Source organism: Brassica rapa, chromosome A08 (genome assembly GCF_000309985.2).
Source record: "Brassica rapa cultivar Chiifu-401-42 chromosome A08, CAAS_Brap_v3.01, whole genome shotgun sequence".
NCBI classification, from domain to species: Eukaryota; Viridiplantae; Streptophyta; class Magnoliopsida; order Brassicales; family Brassicaceae; genus Brassica; species Brassica rapa.
The window spans coordinates 15958686-15977728 of NC_024802.2; the positions used below are offsets into that span (position 1 = coordinate 15958686).

Below are 19043 nucleotides of genomic sequence, written 5' to 3' on the forward strand. Positions count from 1 at the left end.
TTGCCAGTAATAGAGTACTAACCAACGATTTGATTGATCTAAAATTATTCGTACTAAAATGATTAATTTAGTTGATTATAAAATCAATTAGAAATATACATATAGTTGCAGTTACGGTAGTGGTTTATAACGAGAGCGTGTATCACTGTGTCAGCAAATATATAATTTTTCTCTTATTTAGAAATTCTATAAATAAATATTCGATAAGTTAATAAAACGATAAAATAATACATATTTCTAATAATAGATTGGGCTAGTGTAAGATATGATATAATTTTATAAAATAATAATATTTAGAAATTCTTAAAGGTTTTTTTTTGTCATCAATTTATACAGACTCATGTTGACTCTGTGAACCAAACCTAGAGATTTTGATCCATGTGAACGCCGAGAGACGATTGCTAATCACATATATATAAATTTAGAGGTTCCATTTAATTCATGTCAACAACTTAGAGGTTCCATTTAATTCACAAATTACCAATCACATATATATATATATATATATATAAATTTTATATAAAAATACATAAAGCATTCTGTTATTTTCTTTCTTAAAAAATGAATTTCATCTCTAAATTTTATTTTTATTTCATTGAACTACCAATAAAATTGATTTTGTATTCTATGATATGTATTCATCATACATAAAATATATCAAATAATTCAATAAAATAGTTAAAATTCAAATCTATAATATGTAGCGATCATTATCACGAATGCAATATTTTTCATTTTTAAACTAAAAATATTTTAATAAAATAAATTTAAAAATATAATTATTTTTAAACTACCAACTCTATAAATTAATAAATTATCATATTTTCAATGTTATTAATCTATAGAGTTTTTATTGAATATGAATTTAATACCAACTAAAGTTTGGCACATAAGCGATTTTTTACATAAAAAGGAACTCATCAGCTACTAGAAACTAGATGCATGTACGTATCTGATGTTTTCGAGCAACATTAGTATGCATAAGAGCATATATAGTCATTTCTCTCTCTCTTTTCCAACTAGTCACCGCAAATAACAAAACATAGCCTAGCCTTTCCAACGAACAAAAACTTAGGTAACAGGTCAATGAAAGTAAAAGAATATGGTGCACGTTTGGGGTCAATGTAGGTTTTGACGCAAACATATAAGTTAGAGAGAGAAAACGCCATAGACTTTTAGCAAATGGTCTAAAAGTAATTGTCTTAGTTTGGGGTCAATGTAAGGATATATGAGGATAAGCTGTGACTTTAAGAGTGAATGAGATTCTCTTTCAAATGGATGGTGTCAAGGAGTAGTATTCATTTCTTATTCTTCTGTCGCCATCCACCTATCAATATCCCCACTCTATAATGTTTTGTTTCCCCCCTTGATTCTTAGATAATAACTCAGCGAATCTATCCTACTAAGCCTAATAATAGATCTCTATGAAATGCACGCAAATTAGTTCAGAGTAGAAATCAACATTGGAGTTGAAATTTTAGAAGTATTTGGTCTCAATTTTGTGTAATATCCCGGTTTGCGATTCATGAAAATGTTTAAAAGATTAGTTTGGCTATTTATGTCACCAAATTGTATTTATGTTTTCGTTCATATACATCTGTTTAAAACTTCAGTGTTAAATGTGTTTAATCAGGAGTAGTGTAAGGATGAATAACCTATTGAAAATGATGTGATATGATATCGTGTGAGTGAAAGTAAAACACGGAAAGTATCATGTGGTGATCAGAAGGTCAGTAAACAATACTTTCGAGCCTCAAAAAATATTAACGTACTATCCATCGCACGGTCCATGGGGCAAGGGCTAAGTGAGCGAGCGTGAAAGACCCATAACCATGGATAGTCAGGCGATACATTTTTTACCCACTATTAAGTTTTAATTCCTAAATGTTTTTGTAGTTTATTTGTCGTTTTTAGTTATGATTAATATTCATCTTCCACGTAGGTATTTTATTTTGTAGAACTTCGTTGTGAAGTTTTTTTTTGTACTAAGGGCTCTTCGTTCTGAAGTTTTTGACACTGTTATATGTAATTGACTAATTGGTGAGATATTAATGTAACGTAATATGTAGAGCTACCTGAATTCATTCGTGAAAATAAATAATAAGATATAAAATGGATTTCGTAGAATGTTTTTGTTAAAAAAGCCATAGAATAATTGAGAAGAATGATTGCGTAGAAAGGGAAACGAAAAAAAGAATGAAGAAATTAACTAGAAAGTGCATTGTCGTTGTCGTGGTTTGTGGTAGTATCGGTCTTCTGGTCCATTGAGCCACATCAATTAGAATCTTACTACTTTCATCATATTTACATCGATCTATATGCAATTATGGCATATATATTATATTTATATACATCTTTTATTATTCCGAACATACATTTTATAGTTCTCTTAAAGACTTAGACAAATAGCAAATGTCGAATATGTTTTAAGGTTATTGATATACGTATGATAGTTACATTATATAGTTTTAAACAGTGTACATCCTCATGTTGAATAAAGTTTCTAGAGCCTATTTAATTGTCAAAATTCCTCTGATGATGAAGCCTAGAATGTATTTTGTGTGTTTTGACCTTCAAATAAATTCCAAAATTAGTGGTAGTTGGATCATAACATCTGCTTAATTAATACTCCATCCGTTTTATAACATATGATGTTTTAGTTTTGTGCATAAATATTAACGAACTTATTTTCTTCTAAAAACCAATTTAAAATATATAATGTAAAAATCAATCAACCAATTATAAAAAACAGTAAAATGTAATTGGTTGAACAGTTTTCTATAAAGTTAAAATTAATTTTAAAGTCTCAAAACATCTTATATTTTGAAACAATATAACTTTTTTTAAATATCATCTAATTTGAAACGTAGGTATTATATTTTTGTATGATCAAAATGAACTCTGGATTTGGAAAGTAACTATTAGTCTTTCTTTTTTAAAGAACCATCATTTTTTCATCAAAATGAATTAACTGTCCTCAATAGTCACATTTATTCAGAGTGACTATTTGCATGACTCAAACCTAGGCCCGGGTCGAAAATTTGCACCCAAAGTCAAAGTACCTATAATGGTTATCTTTGAAATATGCAAATCTAATGAGAGTGGAAATTCTAGACGTCATGTTGTACGAGACATATATTATGATGATGTGGTTGTCGAATTTCTTTGTTTTCATTTTACCTTTGATTATAAAGGACACTTAAATCATTACACTTGCACGAACCACATATTTTCATTTGGCTGTAAAGAAAAATAAAAGCACCTTATTACCAAACAAGTGAAATATCATTTCATGTCATTTGGAACAAGATGCCAGCAACAAACTACTTGGCCAAAAAAAAAAAACTACTTCGCCACTTGACTTAGATACCAAATATCTCCCAACTATTTTTTTGTTCACACGTTATTCGTTTGCTACTTTTGCCTTTGAAGTTTTGACGGATTCGTCTACGTTGGACAGTGCGTGTGTCGGACATGCGCACTGAAGAGATTATTGACGATGACATGGGCGGATCTAGGATGACATTTAGATGGGGCACATAATCTTTTTCAGTATGTATAATTATTTGTTTAGGAGAGCATTACATAAGCTATTAGAAATTACTAATGAAAAACAAAAAATGAGATGGGGGTTACGATGTTACAAAAAAAAAGAGAGAGATGGGGGGGGGGGGGGGGGGGGGGGGGTACGCGCAAGTGAAAATGAGCTTTCTTTTTATTTTTTCCAAACAAATAAAGTATTTTTTATTCACAAATGAAACTATATATACATACATAGTAAGATAATCTGATGGAGTCTTTGTTCAAAAAAAAAAAGATGATAATCTGATGGAGTCATATATGTTAAGTTTGACTGTGATATAATTAATTAATTAACATATGTAGAAATGGTCACTTTAGTCAATAAATGAAAGATTATTAACATAAGTGTTATGAAAGTGGATACATTTGAAAATTTCTAGTTTGATGAAAATTGAATCAAAAATTAATACTCTATAAAAAGAGGTTTGATTCCAAAGTAACCTTAGTAAAGAATTTTTTCTATATCTCTATCAATATAGATCTTAAATCATATAGATTTTGCTTTGGAAGATCCAGATTTCTTAACCCCTAATCTAGAATAAATTCACCAGGTATATTTTCGCTTATGTATATTCATTCAGAAACTAATATAAATAATGAATTATAAATTAATTATTAAATTTAACGATTGGTATCAAAGCATCATATTTAGTTTATGTTTGGATCTACGATTGTGTTAAAGAGAATTTGCATTTATTTGATGTTTAATGAAACCATTTTTGGATTTATTTTGTGTGAAGATTAGATTGTGGAATCTGATTTCCTAGTTTATAATGGAAAAAAAATTATACAATTGTGGCATTTTTCATTTGTATTACATATGATCCTTGCATGTTTAAATCTAAGTTTTTGATTTTTATCTTGAAAAATATGTTTAGATCTAATGGTAAATATGAATATTTACATGTTTAGATCTATATATTTGGTTTCTATATAGAAAAGAAATTCAGATCCAAATAAAGTTTATGGATTTTTGAAATATCGTGTTTAAGATTTTGGTTTTCTGATTTTTTTGTTGAAAATTTTCAATTTTTTTTTGTAGAATCATTTTTCATATCTGTTTTCAGTTTTGATGGGTATAAATCTTTTGCTTAAGAATTTCATGAAAATCCTAGGTTGAAAACTGCTTTGGGTGGTCCTGTTTTGTTCTTTGACTCAAATCATTTAAATTTATTATGGGTCTATTAAGTTATTTTGGTCCATATTCTCAAAAAAAAAATTTTGACCAATTTAAGACAAAGCCTTAAGTCAATTTCAATCCATTTCTTAATCAGATTAAAAGTACCAGCTGGAATTCGAACCCACATTGTGTGGTATAAGAGTTGTATGGTAAAAGCTGGTATTCTCTATGATGTATTTATGTTTTGAGTATTTTTGCATTAAAATTTTCTAGACTTATAGTTATATGTTTATGCAAATAATAATAAAAAAAATAGTTATATATTTAAAATTTTATTGAAGATGTCACTTGCAAAGCTTAAATTCTTTTATGCTATATAAGTAACTAAATCTAATAATATATTCATAAAAATTATTGTATATATAAGTATCAAAGATAGATCCAATGTAAAAAGAATTTTCATTTGCATAGCTCAAATCCATTTTTTCTTTTCTTCAGAGATTTCCATGGAGATAGAGCAGAGAAAGATCATGAATAGGGAAGAAGTTGATAAAGAAGAGAACGATAATCAACTGTCACTACAAGAAGAAGAACAAGAGACAGAGGAAGAAATGTCTGGGAGGACGATCGAACCGTGGACGAAGCAGATAACGGTGAGAGGAGTTTTAGTGAGCATAGTGATCGGAGTTGTGTTCAGTGTGATAGCTCAGAAGCTAAATCTTACGACAGGGATTGTTCCCAACCTCAACAGCTCTGCAGCTTTACTGGCTTTTGTCTTCGTCCAGACATGGACTAAGATTCTCAAGAAATCAGGATTTGTCTCGAAACCATTCACAAGACAAGAGAACACAATGATTCAGACATCTGCTGTTGCTTGTTACGGCATCGCGGTCGGAGGTTAAGAACACAACTTTCTTCTCTCTCCTTTTTTCCTGTTCCTTTTCGTTTCCTTGTGAAACAAGCAAATATTTAATGAATGAATTGTAAAACAGTTCCAAACCTCTTAAAAATATAACTTTTATGAAAAACTTTTGATTTTGGTAAGTCACAACAAAAGGGTTGATATTGCTTTTACTTTGGGGAGTGTATATAATATATAATCAACTTGTAGAATTTTCGATTTAAAGTGTTGTTGAGCAACTAATTTAAAAATTTTTTATTGTGTTTTTTTTTTCAGGTGGGTTTGCTTCATATCTTCTGGGGTTAAACCATAAGACATATGTGTTATCTGGTCCAAACATGGAAGGTAACTCTGAGAAGAGTGTGAAAGAACCAGGCCTTGGTTGGATGACTGCTTATCTCTTTGCAGTGTGTTTCATCGGTCTTTTTGTCTTAATCCCTCTCCGTAAGGTTATGATTATTGACCTTAAGCTAACATATCCTAGTGGTCTAGCTACTGCTGTACTCATCAATGGCTTCCACACACAAGGAGATGCACAAGCCAAGTAAGTTAGTTAACCTTTTTTTTTTAGTTAAAACAGTAAGTTAGTTAACCTACTTTGCAAGAAATGATTACTTTAAGTTTCCTAATCTTTAAAATGAAATGGATTTGCAGGAAACAAGTGCGTGGCTTCATGAAATACTTCTCATTTAGTTTCTTGTGGGGATTTTTCCAGTGGTTTTTCTCCGGCATAGAAGATTGTGGGTTTGCTCAGTTCCCAACCTTTGGTTTGAAAGCTTGGAAACAAACGTAAGCATCACATAATATAATACTTAAAAGACATATTTTCTCGAAATTGAAATTTTGATGGATTTTATGAGATTAATGGCTAAGTATTTTTTTTGTGCAGGTTCTTCTTTGATTTTAGCATGACATTTGTAGGAGCAGGAATGATCTGTTCACATATGGTTAACATTTCTTTGCTTTTAGGAGCTATTCTCTCTTACGGCTTAATGTGGCCTCTTCTTGACAAACTCAAAGGCTCTTGGTTCCCTAATAATCTCGACGAGCACAACATGAAGAGCATATACGGTTACAAAGTCTTCTTATCCGTAGCTCTAATCCTCGGCGATGGTCTCTACACTTTCGTTAAGATCATCTATGTCACCATCATCAGTATCAACGCAAGAGTGAAGAACAAACCTAACGATCTCGATGCCGTGGGAGACAAGAAACAACAAAAATTTCGCAAGGAAGATGAGAACTTCCTCAGAGATAAAATCCCCATGTGGATAGGGATCTCCGGATATCTTACCTTCGCCGCGGTCTCAACCGTCGTGGTCCCTCTGATATTCCCGCAGCTCAAATGGTATTACGTTATCGTAGCTTACGTTTTCGCACCGTGTCTAGCTTTCTGTAACGCCTATGGAGCTGGACTTACCGACATTAACATGGCTTATAACTACGGTAAGATCGGTCTGTTTGTTCTCGCGGCCGTGACCGGAAGAGAGAACGGAGTCGTGGCCGGACTAGCCGGATGTGGACTGATCAAATCGGTTGTTTCAGTTTCTTGCATCTTGATGCAAGATTTCAAGACGGCTCACTACACGATGACGTCACCTAAGGCTATGTTCGCTAGCCAGATGATAGGAACGGTCGTTGGTTGCATCGTGACGCCGTTAAGTTTCTTCTTGTTCTACAGAGCGTTCGACGTCGGAAACCCTAACGGCGAGTTTAAGGCTCCTTACGCTTTGATATACAGGAACATGGCGATACTTGGGGTGCAAGGCTTCTCTGCTCTGCCTCTACATTGTCTCCAAATGTGTTACGGGTTTTTCGGGTTTGCGGTTTTGGTCAGCGTGGTGAGGGATATTGCTCCGGCGAAGGTGGGGAGGTTCATGCCGCTTCCGACGGCGATGGCGGTTCCGTTTCTGGTCGGTGCTTATTTCGCGATTGATATGTGTGTTGGGACTTTGGTTGTGTTTATTTGGGAGAAGAGGAATCGGAGGAAAGCTGAGGTTATGGTTCCGGCGGTTGCTTCGGGGCTAATATGCGGGGAAGGGCTTTGGACTTTACCGGCGGCGATACTTGCACTAGCTGGTGTAAAACCTCCAATATGTATGAAGTTTTTAGCTTCTTAGGATCAGTCAAAAGAGTAAGAAAAAAGACGTGAAGTTAACTGAGTTGTGAAGTTAGAAGAAGTAAATGATACTATAATCATTCTGTTCTTTGAATAATAAGAAGACATGCCAACAAAAACATCTTGTTTTTTTTTTCCTTCTTTTTCTTGTTTTGTAGAAATTAGAGTAAAATCTACTTGCATGAAATTGTGATCTAATCAAAGTAATAATTTTCACTCTGTTAGAATCTCAGGGTGAGAAAATTATCTGGAATATGAATTTTGATATGTTATCACTAATTCGATACTAATATAAACAGTGTTTGGATTTGAATCGAGATGTTGAAACTTGAATTTAAATAGATTTTTTGATGAATATATGGAACTGAGATGATATATTGCAAAGTGATTAGGTATTTTAGTTTCAGACAAATCTAGTTATAACAAGATTTAATAAATCTAGAAGCTTAAAATTTTGATGCATCATTAGAAAAGCTAAAAACTTCCTTTCCTAAAAAAGATTCACTAGATTTAGATTTCATTTTCTCTGTCTCTTGAATTTAGTAAAGGACATGAGAACCAGTTAGAAAATGATGGAAATGTTTTGATCTCAAATTAAAATGTTTAACTTGGTTTGATTCAGAAAATAGTGGAGATATTTTTAGGTTCTGTTTTTTTTTTTTTTTTTTGAACAAATTTTTTTTTTTTGAACAAAATTTTTAGGTTCTGTTAAAATGCTAAAACCTAGCATGGTCTACTTCTTGATTTTTGATGGGTTTGAGTTTGACTGATCCAAGGTAACAAAAAAACTCCAAGGTCTTTTAAGTTTAGGCTGTAAATAGGCTTATATTAGGCCCATTTAAGATAAGCCCATCTTATCCCACTAGGGCTTTGTAAGACATTTCCACATATAAAAGCTCATTTCCTCGTTGTCACAGATCTCGAACCCTCACTTCCTTGCTCCCGCCGTAAACTCAACAAGACTCAGATCCACCCACCATGGGTCGTGTCATCAGAGCTCAACGTAAGGGAGCGGGTTCCGTCTTCAAGTCCCACACCCACCACCGCAAGGGCCCCGCCAAATTCAGAAGCCTCGACTTCGGCGAAAGAAACGGATACCTCAAAGGTGTCGTTACCGAGATCATCCACGATCCAGGACGCGGTGCTCCGTTAGCCCGCGTCGCGTTCCGTCATCCTTTCCGTTACAAGAAGCAGAAGGAGCTCTTCGTCGCCGCCGAGGGTATGTACACGGGGCAGTTTCTTTACTGCGGTAAGAAAGCTACTCTTGTCGTCGGAAATGTGCTTCCTCTCAGATCTATCCCCGAGGGAGCTGTTGTCTGCAACGTCGAGCATCATGTTGGTGATCGTGGGGTTTTCGCTAGAGCTTCTGGTGATTACGCTATCGTTATTGCTCACAATCCCGACAACGACACAACAAGGTTTGGTTTTGTTGTATTGAAATGTTAATGTCGTTTGTCGTTTTAATGAATTGTTGCTTTGATAAACGGTTTAGTGTTTTAGTGGTTTTAGTGGTTTATTGGTTTAATGTTTTAGTATGCTTTAGTGGTTTATTTTTTTTTTAGTGTGTTTTAATGTTTTAGTGTTTGTGTGTTTTATAGTTTTATTGTTTTAGTGTGTTGTTAGTGCTTTAATGGAATAGTTTCGTTCTTACAATAACAATTTGATTTGAACATTGATTTTGACAGGGTTAAGTTACCATCTGGTTCGAAGAAGATTGTACCAAGTGGTTGCAGGGCTATGATTGGTCAAGTTGCTGGTGGTGGAAGGACGGAGAAGCCGATGCTTAAGGCGGGTAACGCGTACCACAAGTACCGTGTGAAGAGAAACTGCTGGCCTAAGGTTCGTGGTGTGGCTATGAATCCAGTTGAGCATCCTCACGGAGGAGGTAACCATCAGCATATTGGTCACGCTAGTACTGTTCGTCGTGATGCACCACCTGGGCAAAAGGTTGGTCTTATTGCTGCAAGGAGGACTGGTCGTCTCAGAGGTCAAGCTGCTGCTCTTGCTTCCAAGCAAGAATAAGGAGAAGAAGCTGCATGATGAAATTCTTCACTTTTTTGGATTGTGTTTAAGACCTTGTTTTGAAATGTATGGATACTCGGTTGCGACCTTTCCTATTATTTAGAATCTATGTTTTTTTTTTTGCGTTAAGAAACGTCGATCCTCTTGGCAAATAAAACATGCAAATACAAGAACTTTAGTGGTAACTGAACAAGTATTTGCTGTGATCTTTGTAAGGAGACTAAAACGGTTTAATGAATCTGATTCCAACCAGAATACATATGCTCGTAGACTATATATCAACATCTTTAAAGCTGTTCCCACGAGGAGACAACATAACGTCCTTAAGGGAGATATGCAAACACATTAAGAATTACTGCGTTACTGCGAGTTCCTTTTTCTTAACAAACGCTGTTCTTACCGGGAACTTTCTTGTTCATCTCCCTGTCGAGGGCGGAACAAACTACCCGTAAGACCGTCTCCCAATGGGCCAAGGTGGAACATACTTCTAAAGATTCCATAGCCCTCATGTTTTTACTAAGGGTAGCCAATAACTTCCAATCCAAGCGTTTATCTCTGCGGCACCATTTCTGTCATGGAGTATGTCAAACGTCAAGTGGATAAGTTCTTTTTAATTTATCTAGGACATGAATCATACCTTCGTGGAGCCATTTCTGAAACCACATCCTCTTAAAGTTGTGGCCTGTGGAATGCTGCACAATGGAAATCTCTGATCTCATCAGACGACACAGAATAAGATGTGCTCCATAGAACCAGTTCCCTAACTGCTTTCACAGCTGCTTCTCGGATGATTTTAGAGTCGGCACAGTTGAACTAAGAAAGATCTTGGACTATTCCTTCTTCTGTTGTGGAGGATTCTTCTTCTACTTCATCAAGAACTCTTAAGCAATTCAGATGCACGCACCTTCCCTTCCTGGGTTCTAGAAGAAATGAGTAAATATCAACGCTTCTCTCACCACACGATAGCAATACTCTATCTTCTCTGCACATGGCAATTGCATTCTCTAACTCCTTGGGAACATTTGCTTCCAGTAACTCAGATTCTGAAGCTAAACAACCAAGGGTTTGGGTTACAGAATTCAACAAAGAGAACCACAAAAAATGATAGCTTCTTAAAAAGGTAAGTTAAAAACAGCCTAACAAAACTTATAGTTTTATCTTCTTCTTGGAAATGGAGAAACTGAGTCCAAAAAGACCAGAATTCTTTGGAGATGGTTTTGTTATAGGTTCCTGATGAGTAACAACCTGTGAAGTAGTTGCTTCTTCTTGTGGTGTGGAGGATTCTTCTTCTTCTTCTACTTCTTCTACTTCTTCAAGAGCTCTAAGCAATTCAGATGCACCCACCTTCGCTTCCTCGGTTCCGTTGTTGGATATCAAGAGAAGAGATGAGTAGATATTAAGGCCTTCTCTCACCACAAGATAGCAATACTCTATCTTCTCCACACAGAGCTGGAGGAGAATGGAGATTGCATTCTCTACCTCCTCGGAAACATTTGAGTCCAATAAATCAGATATTGAAGCTAAACAACCCGGGGTTTCGGTTACACAAACCCGACCTTTCTCCGTGTTGCAGAGATTCTTCAGCATGATGATTGAGTGTTTGCTGAAGACGTTTTGTTGCAAGAAAGATGTTAACTTCTGGACAAAACCGAGAGAGACCATTTCCAGACAAATCTCATTGCTTGAACACAGCTTCTTGAGTGTGATCATTGCTTGTTCTTGAAGATTTTCTGCTCCAGACTCAGCGATCTTCAAAAGGCAAGAGAGAGAGCCTGTTGAAGTTATCTTGGAGAGACTGTGTGGGTGGTTAGAGAGAACCTCGAGTACGTTTAGAGTTTCTTCAGCTACTAACTCAGACCCGAGAAAGACACACAACATTTCAAATACTTCTTCTCCCAGAGAGTCTATAGCCCTTCGGTTTCCACTGAGGAAAGTCAATAATAACTCCAATCCATCCTTTACTACGTCAGTGCCATTTCTTTCATGAGCATTCTTCAAGAATGTGACAAGTGGCTCAATAAATTTACTCGGCGACATAGACCGAGCAGCCTTAGAATCTTGCTCAAAAAGACTTCTTACATCTTGAACAACCTTGACCTGCGCATTCCATGGAAGCTTACTGAGTTCACATAAGGGTTCTATCTCCCACTCGCTGTGAGTAGAATCTCTGATTTCTGTTTCTGATTCAGTGGAGAAGCTAGAACTGATGTCACTACTCCTGAAACAGCTGAGGTCTGAGATATTGTACAGAGGACTTGAAAAACTAGGAATGGAGAAGTCAAGATTATGTGAAGCGTTTACGTGCTTCATTGCTGGATCTTGAACATCAAGACCCTTCTTGGAGCACCATTTTGATATCTGATCCTTCATTGCTACGTTGGACTGCAATGTGAAATCATCCAGTATCCTTTTCGATACAGGACATGAATCATTACATTCAAACCATTTCTGAATCGACATCCTCTCAAACGTGTGGCCCGAAGAAATGATGACAGGATCATACATCACGGTAAGAGAAAGAGGGCATTTGAAATGCTCGGGAAGTGTTGCATTGTATTCCTCAGAACACCCGGCATCTGCAACACCAGCACACACAGAATCATTCGAAGACTGATGCAGTGTGAGAGAGTTATCTTTGTGATCTCTCCATATGATTTTCTCATGCTTCTTCAGGAGGCAGAGGAGATACTTCAGAATCTGTCTCTTGTTCCCTTCACACTCGCCTAGCTTCCCATAAAGCGACTTTAAGGACCTTCTCTCTACCGCAACGGCTTCAGGTGTTGAGAGCTGGAGCTTTAGGGCTGCAAAGTGGAAATCTCTGATCTCATCAGAAGACACAGAAGAAGATGTGCTTTGTCGCATCAGTTCCCTAATATCTTTCCCAGCTTCTTCTTCAGATGATTCTAGAGACAACTCTGTTGACTTAAGATCCTGGAGAACCTCAAGTATCTGCAAGCAACAATTGATTCAGCATTTTCCACAAAACAAAAAAGTCACAAACATAGCTTGGTTACAAACCTGGATAGCCAAAGCAGTAGGAACCATGGTTCTGATGTCAGCTAAGCTTTGTTCTAATAACTTTTTGGATCTAGAACCTCTTGTGAGTATATCATCTCCTGTTACTGCCTGAAGATTGAAGCAACATATTAATCACATTAGGCCACATACAGTGATAAAAAGTACATAAAATGTGAGAGGAAGTTGAGTTTTTGACAAACCATGTAGAGTTTACTGGATTCACTGCAGTATTGAAGAAGCAGCTTAGCTTTCTCCAAAGCTTCGTTGAGAGGCTGTATCGCTGTGGAAGATCCGGGTCTAGCAGCTTCTATTTCAGGAAATATTTTCATGACTCTATCAACTAATTTCTTCAAGGCTAAGCACATTGAAGAGTGCATCTGAAGCAGAACAACACCAAACATGTTATTACAATTAAAAACATTAAGCAAAACTCCACCAGGAAAAATACCATCATAAGACCCAGAGGGTTTGCAGATATAGAACAAACCTTGAAGGAGTGAGGCAAGTTCTCTATCATGTTAGCGTTATTATCCCTGACAAGGAGAAATATCATAAAGTATCAATAATTAGATTTCAATATGGAATATTCTTAAAAACTAATCTAAGATCAAGCATAAACAATGGGACCAGAACATACCACTTCCGAGAATCCACTCCGGCTATATCTGCTAAATTGGTCAAAGCTTGCGCCTGTCTCCGTCTATTGATCATCTCCATACCTATTTTCTGAAGTAAGCCTTCTCGTACTAAAACACCGTATGGAGATATATGTATGAGAGACTTATCGGTTAAGATCTTGATCCCAGAACTAATTTCCAAGCCATTGCTAAGTGGTGCCAACAAATAAGCTTCCTCATCATTGAACAGACACGCAATGTAAAGAAATAAAGTTCTTTCATCCTCGTCTAAGCCATCATATACGTTTCGAGCATCATTATCAGAAAGCTCCTGCAGGTAATCAAATGATGGAGTCATGTTAGGGCTTGTATCTCGATCTGCAGCAGTTATCACATATACTCCACATTTCGTCACAGTACAACTCTCATCTAATAGCTTCTTCTGCTTGTTCACAGTAAAGAACTCAAATACGACAAGATCAGCTAATATGCCGGTATCATTTTCTTCACAGGCACCAGGATGAATATCGAGATCACAGAAGACGAACGTGTGGTCCTTTGAAACACCTTCTTCCTCTGGAGGCCAACAATGGAAGTCTTTTTCTCGCTTATGAGAGACATAATCCTTATCTTTCCATCTGCAAACACAAGTAACGTTAAAACCACCACTAGCCTCGCAGTAATCCTTCGAAAATGTAACTTGTACTAATACGGCAACTCCAAGCGTATCTCTCCAAGAAGAGCCCAGTTGTATAATCACAGAAGATCCTGGTTGCATATCAAATGTTAGATTTTCCCCTGCAGGTGAAGGCCCAATGAAGCTGAAAGCTAGAGATTTGTTGAGTTTCTGTTGTTGATGATACTCCCTTGCGAGGCGCTCAACATTAGTCAAAGCATTCTTTACAAAAATGTTGACCACTTTTTCCGAAAGACCAAAACAGTTACTGAATGTGTAGTACCTAGGAAGCTGCTCGAAACCGATAGGAATTGATATAAGAGACACACAACCATGTGCATTCAAGATTTCAAGACTCAAGGGAAGCTGTGGAAATTCTTTTATGGCCGTCCCAGCAAGATATAATTCTTCCAGGTTTCGTGGGAAACCCTGAATATCGTTGAGATTTGAGCATCCAGAGAGATCAAGAACTTGAAGTAATTCTAAATCAGCCATGTCAGGCAGACTTGTCAAATGAACACAATCTTTCATATTCAGGCGAACAAGTTTACCAAGATGTTGATTAGCTGACACGGGTTTGATCAGGCTTGTTAGTCGCTCATGGTTTATAACATCTGAAACTCCCGGGAATTCTGTTAGAAGATTGGAAAGCTCTCTGTTCAGCTTAACTTGCGAGGAGAGGGTCACAGTGGATACTGGGAGTTCTCTGATACCAGTTCCTTGTAGATGTAGTTCCTTAATATTTGGTGAAACCTCTGGGAAGCTTCTGATCTCTGTGCAACCTGAAAGGTTCACAACTCTGAGAAGCCGCAACTGACCCATGGCTGGAAAACTCTGCAATTGTGTACACCCTTGGAGATCTAATAGCTCGAGATCTTGAGCTTTACAAAGATCGTTAATATCAGTTAGCTGCTGGGAATGACACAGCCTGACCACCTTCAGCATCTTGAGATTCTAAAGAAAAATTTATAATGTGAAATGGAATTAACATATATTGGAAAAAAATATACATAAGACAGTAGATAGATGTTTATTTAACTACCTTAGTTCCTCCCCAAAGTTTCTGAAGCTGACTGTAAGACAAATTGAGTTCAACAAGGTGGCATGGGTCAAATTTTTGTGGCAAGGATTTCAAAGGATAGTTCTCCCAGTGGAGGAGTCTTAGCTCATACGGCAGAGAATCAAGTCCTTTGGGAAGGAGGACTCTACTATCTTTTTCATAACTGGAACAATAAATCTTCAGGAATCTAAGGCTTAGCATATGCTTAAAAGCACCAGACTTCACATCAAAGCTTAAGTTCGATGCGTCTAGAAATATGCCTTCTATGTCTACAGTGCCCTGCAATATAAGATAAGGAGATACATCAAGAAGTTGAATTCATCTACAAAAATAATAGAAATAAGCCAGACCAGAGGACGTGTATAGGTTGATTTGACGTTTGCTTTGAGTTTGTCATCTTCAAGTAGAAATTTGATGGTCCAAGGTTCCCATAGTCTGCGACGCCGCTCGATCTGTACTACTTCTCCGTTGATTATTTCTCTGCCGAAGTCTTGAATTATTCTATGCATTTTCACTCTGTTTTCTGAAATAGTAACCAGACACTTCTCCACAAGAACATCAATCCCAATATGTGGTAGAAATCCACACCCCTCAAGCAGTTGCATCACATAGTCAACATTTTCTCCCTTGAAAAAACAAGCAATGTCCAGAAAAATGTTCTTCTCGCTGTCATTAAGTGCTTCATAGCTTCTCTTGAATAAGTCTTGAATCTTATATGGCGTACGTAGCTTGTGTTTGAGGAATGTGGTCCTCATTTCTGACAGTTTCTTTCCCTTGAGCTCTTTTCCGTAATAGCTGAGAGCTAATGGATTTCCACTAGCATAGTCAATCACTTCCATTGATAGTTTCATGAATTTTTTTTCTCTTATATTTTCTCCAATAGCATGGTGAGAGAATAGCTGCAGAGCCTCATTCTCATTTAAGCTCTGAACCTCATACACGTGATTGATTTGACAATGGCGGAAAACTTGCTTATCTCTGGAGGTTATGATAATTAGGCTTCCCGGACCAAACCAATGAAACCCACCGAGAAAAGACTCGGCAACTAAAGGATTTTGCACATCATCAAGAACAACAAGAGTTCTCTTCTTGCTTAATATATCCCCGGGGAAGCTAGGTCTTGTAATGCTACTGCATACGCGAGGCAAGTCCATCAAAATGTTCCCAAAATGTTCCTCCAACAAACAGTGAAGTCCCTTCTCGTTGAAAGCTTTGTCAAAGTGTTTGATGAAAAAAAAAGCTTCATAGCCTCCAGAGATCTGATCAAAAACTGCTTTAGCAAGTGTTGTCTTGCCTATGCCGGGCATACCCCAGATTCCTAAGCGACGGATACCCCATGGCTGTTTGCAAAGCAAGTGTTCTATCTCTAGGAGCCTTAAGCTGATTCCTATTTGTTCCGCGGGAAGGAGTTTTTCATAGACATCTTTAACAATCTCTTCCACGAGTTCGCACTCACTGCATCCCTCTCTGTTTACATTAATAAAAAAAAAATAACAAAATACCTTTTATTCCAGAGTTATGCAATTTTTGTTTGAGGTGTTAGATTTGATAGGTGGAAAGCATTTTGAATAAGAAAGCTTATGTTCTTCTAAAAATGCAAGTGACAGTATCTAATACACAAGTTACCTAAACTGGTAGCCTGTGAATTCTCTCAGCTCTTGGAGCGCGCTTATCCGATCAACTGACTCTTGCTCCTGCACCTCCACATTAGATGGACTGACGTCATAGAACACTGGAACCACCAGCTGGCCGCTTTTCCTCCTGCACTGAAGAACCCTCACGAGCTTATCCAGGCATGAGGGGGAGGACAAGTAGTTCTTCGAAAAAACCACCACAGAAGCGCTAGCTCCCTCCATCACATCCAGAGTCTCATTGCTATTTGCAGATGCATATATGCCTTTTCTGTGGAAACCCATGGAGAGGTGGCTAGCGAAGGAGTACTGTAATGTATTTGCGCAATAAATGTAGACCGCGGGTAGTCCTCCACTAGATGATCCTTGGGAAGCTCTTTCACTTGTATATAATTTTTCCTAAAGAAGGACCCAAAAACAAGTTAGTCTTTGTTTGATGGTTAGAAATAAAAAAAATAGGATCCTACGTACATGCCTTTAAATCTTCGTTTGTGATGATATGCTCTTGCCTCTGTTTCCTAAGTTCCGAGTTAAACCGTGAAATAAACGCTTCCAGCCTCTGCTCTGGTTCACAGTTGTCCATGTTCCCTTCATCTGAGTCTAGACTCGGTTCCATCTCAACTAAGTGTAGACTCGGTTCGCAGTAGCTTTGGTGTTTCCAATTGGGAGGTGAAAAAGAAGCAGTTACGGATCTGTTTTTTTTGTAAACCATAAACAACAACGTAGCCAAAATCGTGAGGAAACTGATTGCAGCAACCCAGCTACAAATTAGATAAAGTGAAGAATCCATAGGAATTAGGGGAGGATGAATGTCACAGAGCTTTGTGTGCGAGAGAGATTATCAAAGAGGTGGATAGTTGACTGAGAGACTCTTGACTCCATTGCCAGAGAATATAATTTTATTTTTCGTCGGAAAATTTCCCACACCTTATTATATTATTTATTTATTTTTTGGTATAAAAGATACGACAACAATTACGAGATAATGTTTGATTGGATGGATGAATAAGAGATAAAATAAGTCCAAAATTTAACTACATAAACATTAATAATTGATTATATTAGATATTTTAATTTAAAAAAATATTTTGATAATTGATATAAATTAAATATATGTATGTATAAATTAAAATTAGAAAAATATAGATTTGGTTTGATTTAAAAGATTTAGATTAATTTAAATTGATTTGAACATTTTAATTGATTTAGAATTGTTTAAACTGATATGAATCATATATCAATTTTTTTTTCAACATATATCAAATTTTTAAAAGTTATTTTGGATATAATTAATTTGTCACCTAAACACTGATTAAATCGATTTTTAAAACATTTAAATAGAAATAAATATGGATGACCATTTTTTTTGTCACCACGGGGAAAAAAATAGATTTATAATGTGTCTTGATAAAATTTATTTTGAATTTTAATTGAGTAAATATATTTGTTAAAAATTTGGTAAAACTTTTTTTTTTTTGTCAACTAAGTTTTATTAAAACAGCCTAAAAGACTTGTTTACACCAGACGGGCTTAGAACATTAATGCCCAGTAATAAAACTTAGATTTACAACATTAAGCGCAAAAGCATGAACCGACACTATTCAAGACGCGTGTTTAATTTCTCGGCTTCTTAGTGACACGAAGTGGACACGTGGCTTCCATGCGTAAGATGAAATCACCGGCACCGCCCCGCCACTGGTCCGCCGTAGCAGTGCTCCTCCGTCTTGATGTACTTTGGTGACGATCCATACTCAGTTCTGCTGCCCCGTTCTTCCCGATCTGAAGATACTTTCCACTACAACCGCGACCTTATAATCAGAGATGCCCTCCTTCGCCTTTGGTTAAGACCATAGAAGTTTTAGTCAACCTGAAGAAAGAACATTTGTTGGACCGCTATAAGCGCCAACTCTTCTTGATCTCCTCCGAAGTCACTCCAAAACTCCATCAAACCCAATCAATTCCAAATAGAGATGCTTTCCTAAACGCCATATATGGCTATATCGACATAGAAAGACTAATTCTCTTTGTAAATTGATTAAAGTGAAAAGGTAAAAAAAAGAGATTCTGATTCATTGGTCGTGGGATTCAAATAAAACCAGTGGAAAGTATGATGTTCTTCATCGAAGATAAAAGAATTTGATTGAGGTTCAGCTTCAAAGAAGAACAAGGGAACACAACAAAAACATCGCCTAGCGAAGACGTAAGATCCGCAACGGAAGAAAATTTTGGCTAACCCGAAGAAACATGGATCTGTATATTACATCAAAAAACAAAATAAACAAAAGAGGGTGGCGACC

The 19043-nt window shown here is 36.5% G+C and overlaps 3 protein-coding genes across 8 annotated transcripts; 2 read left to right on the top strand and 1 right to left on the bottom strand.

Moving 5' to 3' along the window:
* The first annotated feature begins 3721 nt into the window (after nucleotides 1–3721).
* On the top strand, nucleotides 3722–7941 carry LOC103834971 (metal-nicotianamine transporter YSL1). 3 transcript variants are annotated; one of them, XM_009111061.2, is made up of 5 exons: nucleotides 3722–4133; nucleotides 5201–5599; nucleotides 5880–6147; nucleotides 6258–6392; nucleotides 6493–7941. In XM_009111061.2, the coding sequence occupies exons 2-5, from the start codon at nucleotides 5209–5211 to the stop codon at nucleotides 7721–7723; spliced, it is 2025 nt and encodes a 674-aa protein (XP_009109309.1). In that variant the 5' UTR covers nucleotides 3722–4133; nucleotides 5201–5208; the 3' UTR covers nucleotides 7724–7941. The 3 variants fall into 3 exon arrangements, with proteins under 3 accessions (XP_009109309.1, XP_009109310.1, XP_009109311.1); XM_009111062.3 differs by lacking the exon at nucleotides 3722–4133 and adding an exon at nucleotides 4156–4911; XM_009111063.3 differs by lacking the exon at nucleotides 3722–4133 and adding an exon at nucleotides 5008–5082.
* Nucleotides 7942–8628: 687 nt separating this feature from the next.
* On the top strand, nucleotides 8629–9873 carry LOC103834984 (60S ribosomal protein L8-3). The gene is made up of 2 exons (XM_009111075.3): nucleotides 8629–9140; nucleotides 9408–9873. Exons 1-2 carry the CDS (start codon nucleotides 8701–8703, stop codon nucleotides 9742–9744), a joined length of 777 nt encoding a protein of 258 aa, XP_009109323.1. The 5' UTR covers nucleotides 8629–8700; the 3' UTR covers nucleotides 9745–9873.
* Nucleotides 9874–9888: 15 nt separating this feature from the next.
* LOC103834983 (disease resistance protein RRS1) lies at nucleotides 9889–17759 on the bottom strand. Of its 4 annotated transcripts, XM_018653717.2 has the most exons (11): nucleotides 17222–17759; nucleotides 16742–17145; nucleotides 15466–16582; nucleotides 15098–15394; nucleotides 13400–15009; nucleotides 13250–13295; nucleotides 12963–13139; nucleotides 12763–12870; nucleotides 10990–12693; nucleotides 10382–10793; nucleotides 9889–10313 (listed from the first exon to the last, which is right to left on the bottom strand). In XM_018653717.2, the coding sequence occupies exons 1-10, from the start codon at nucleotides 17534–17536 to the stop codon at nucleotides 10749–10751; spliced, it is 5823 nt and encodes a 1940-aa protein (XP_018509233.2). In that variant the 5' UTR covers nucleotides 17537–17759; the 3' UTR covers nucleotides 9889–10313; nucleotides 10382–10748. The 4 variants fall into 4 exon arrangements, with proteins under 4 accessions (XP_018509233.2, XP_033132963.1, XP_009109322.2 ...); XM_033277072.1 differs by having other exon boundaries at nucleotides 9972–10299; nucleotides 10382–12693; XM_009111074.3 differs by having other exon boundaries at nucleotides 9972–10313; nucleotides 10382–12693.
* Nucleotides 17760–19043: the final 1284 nt, after the last annotated feature.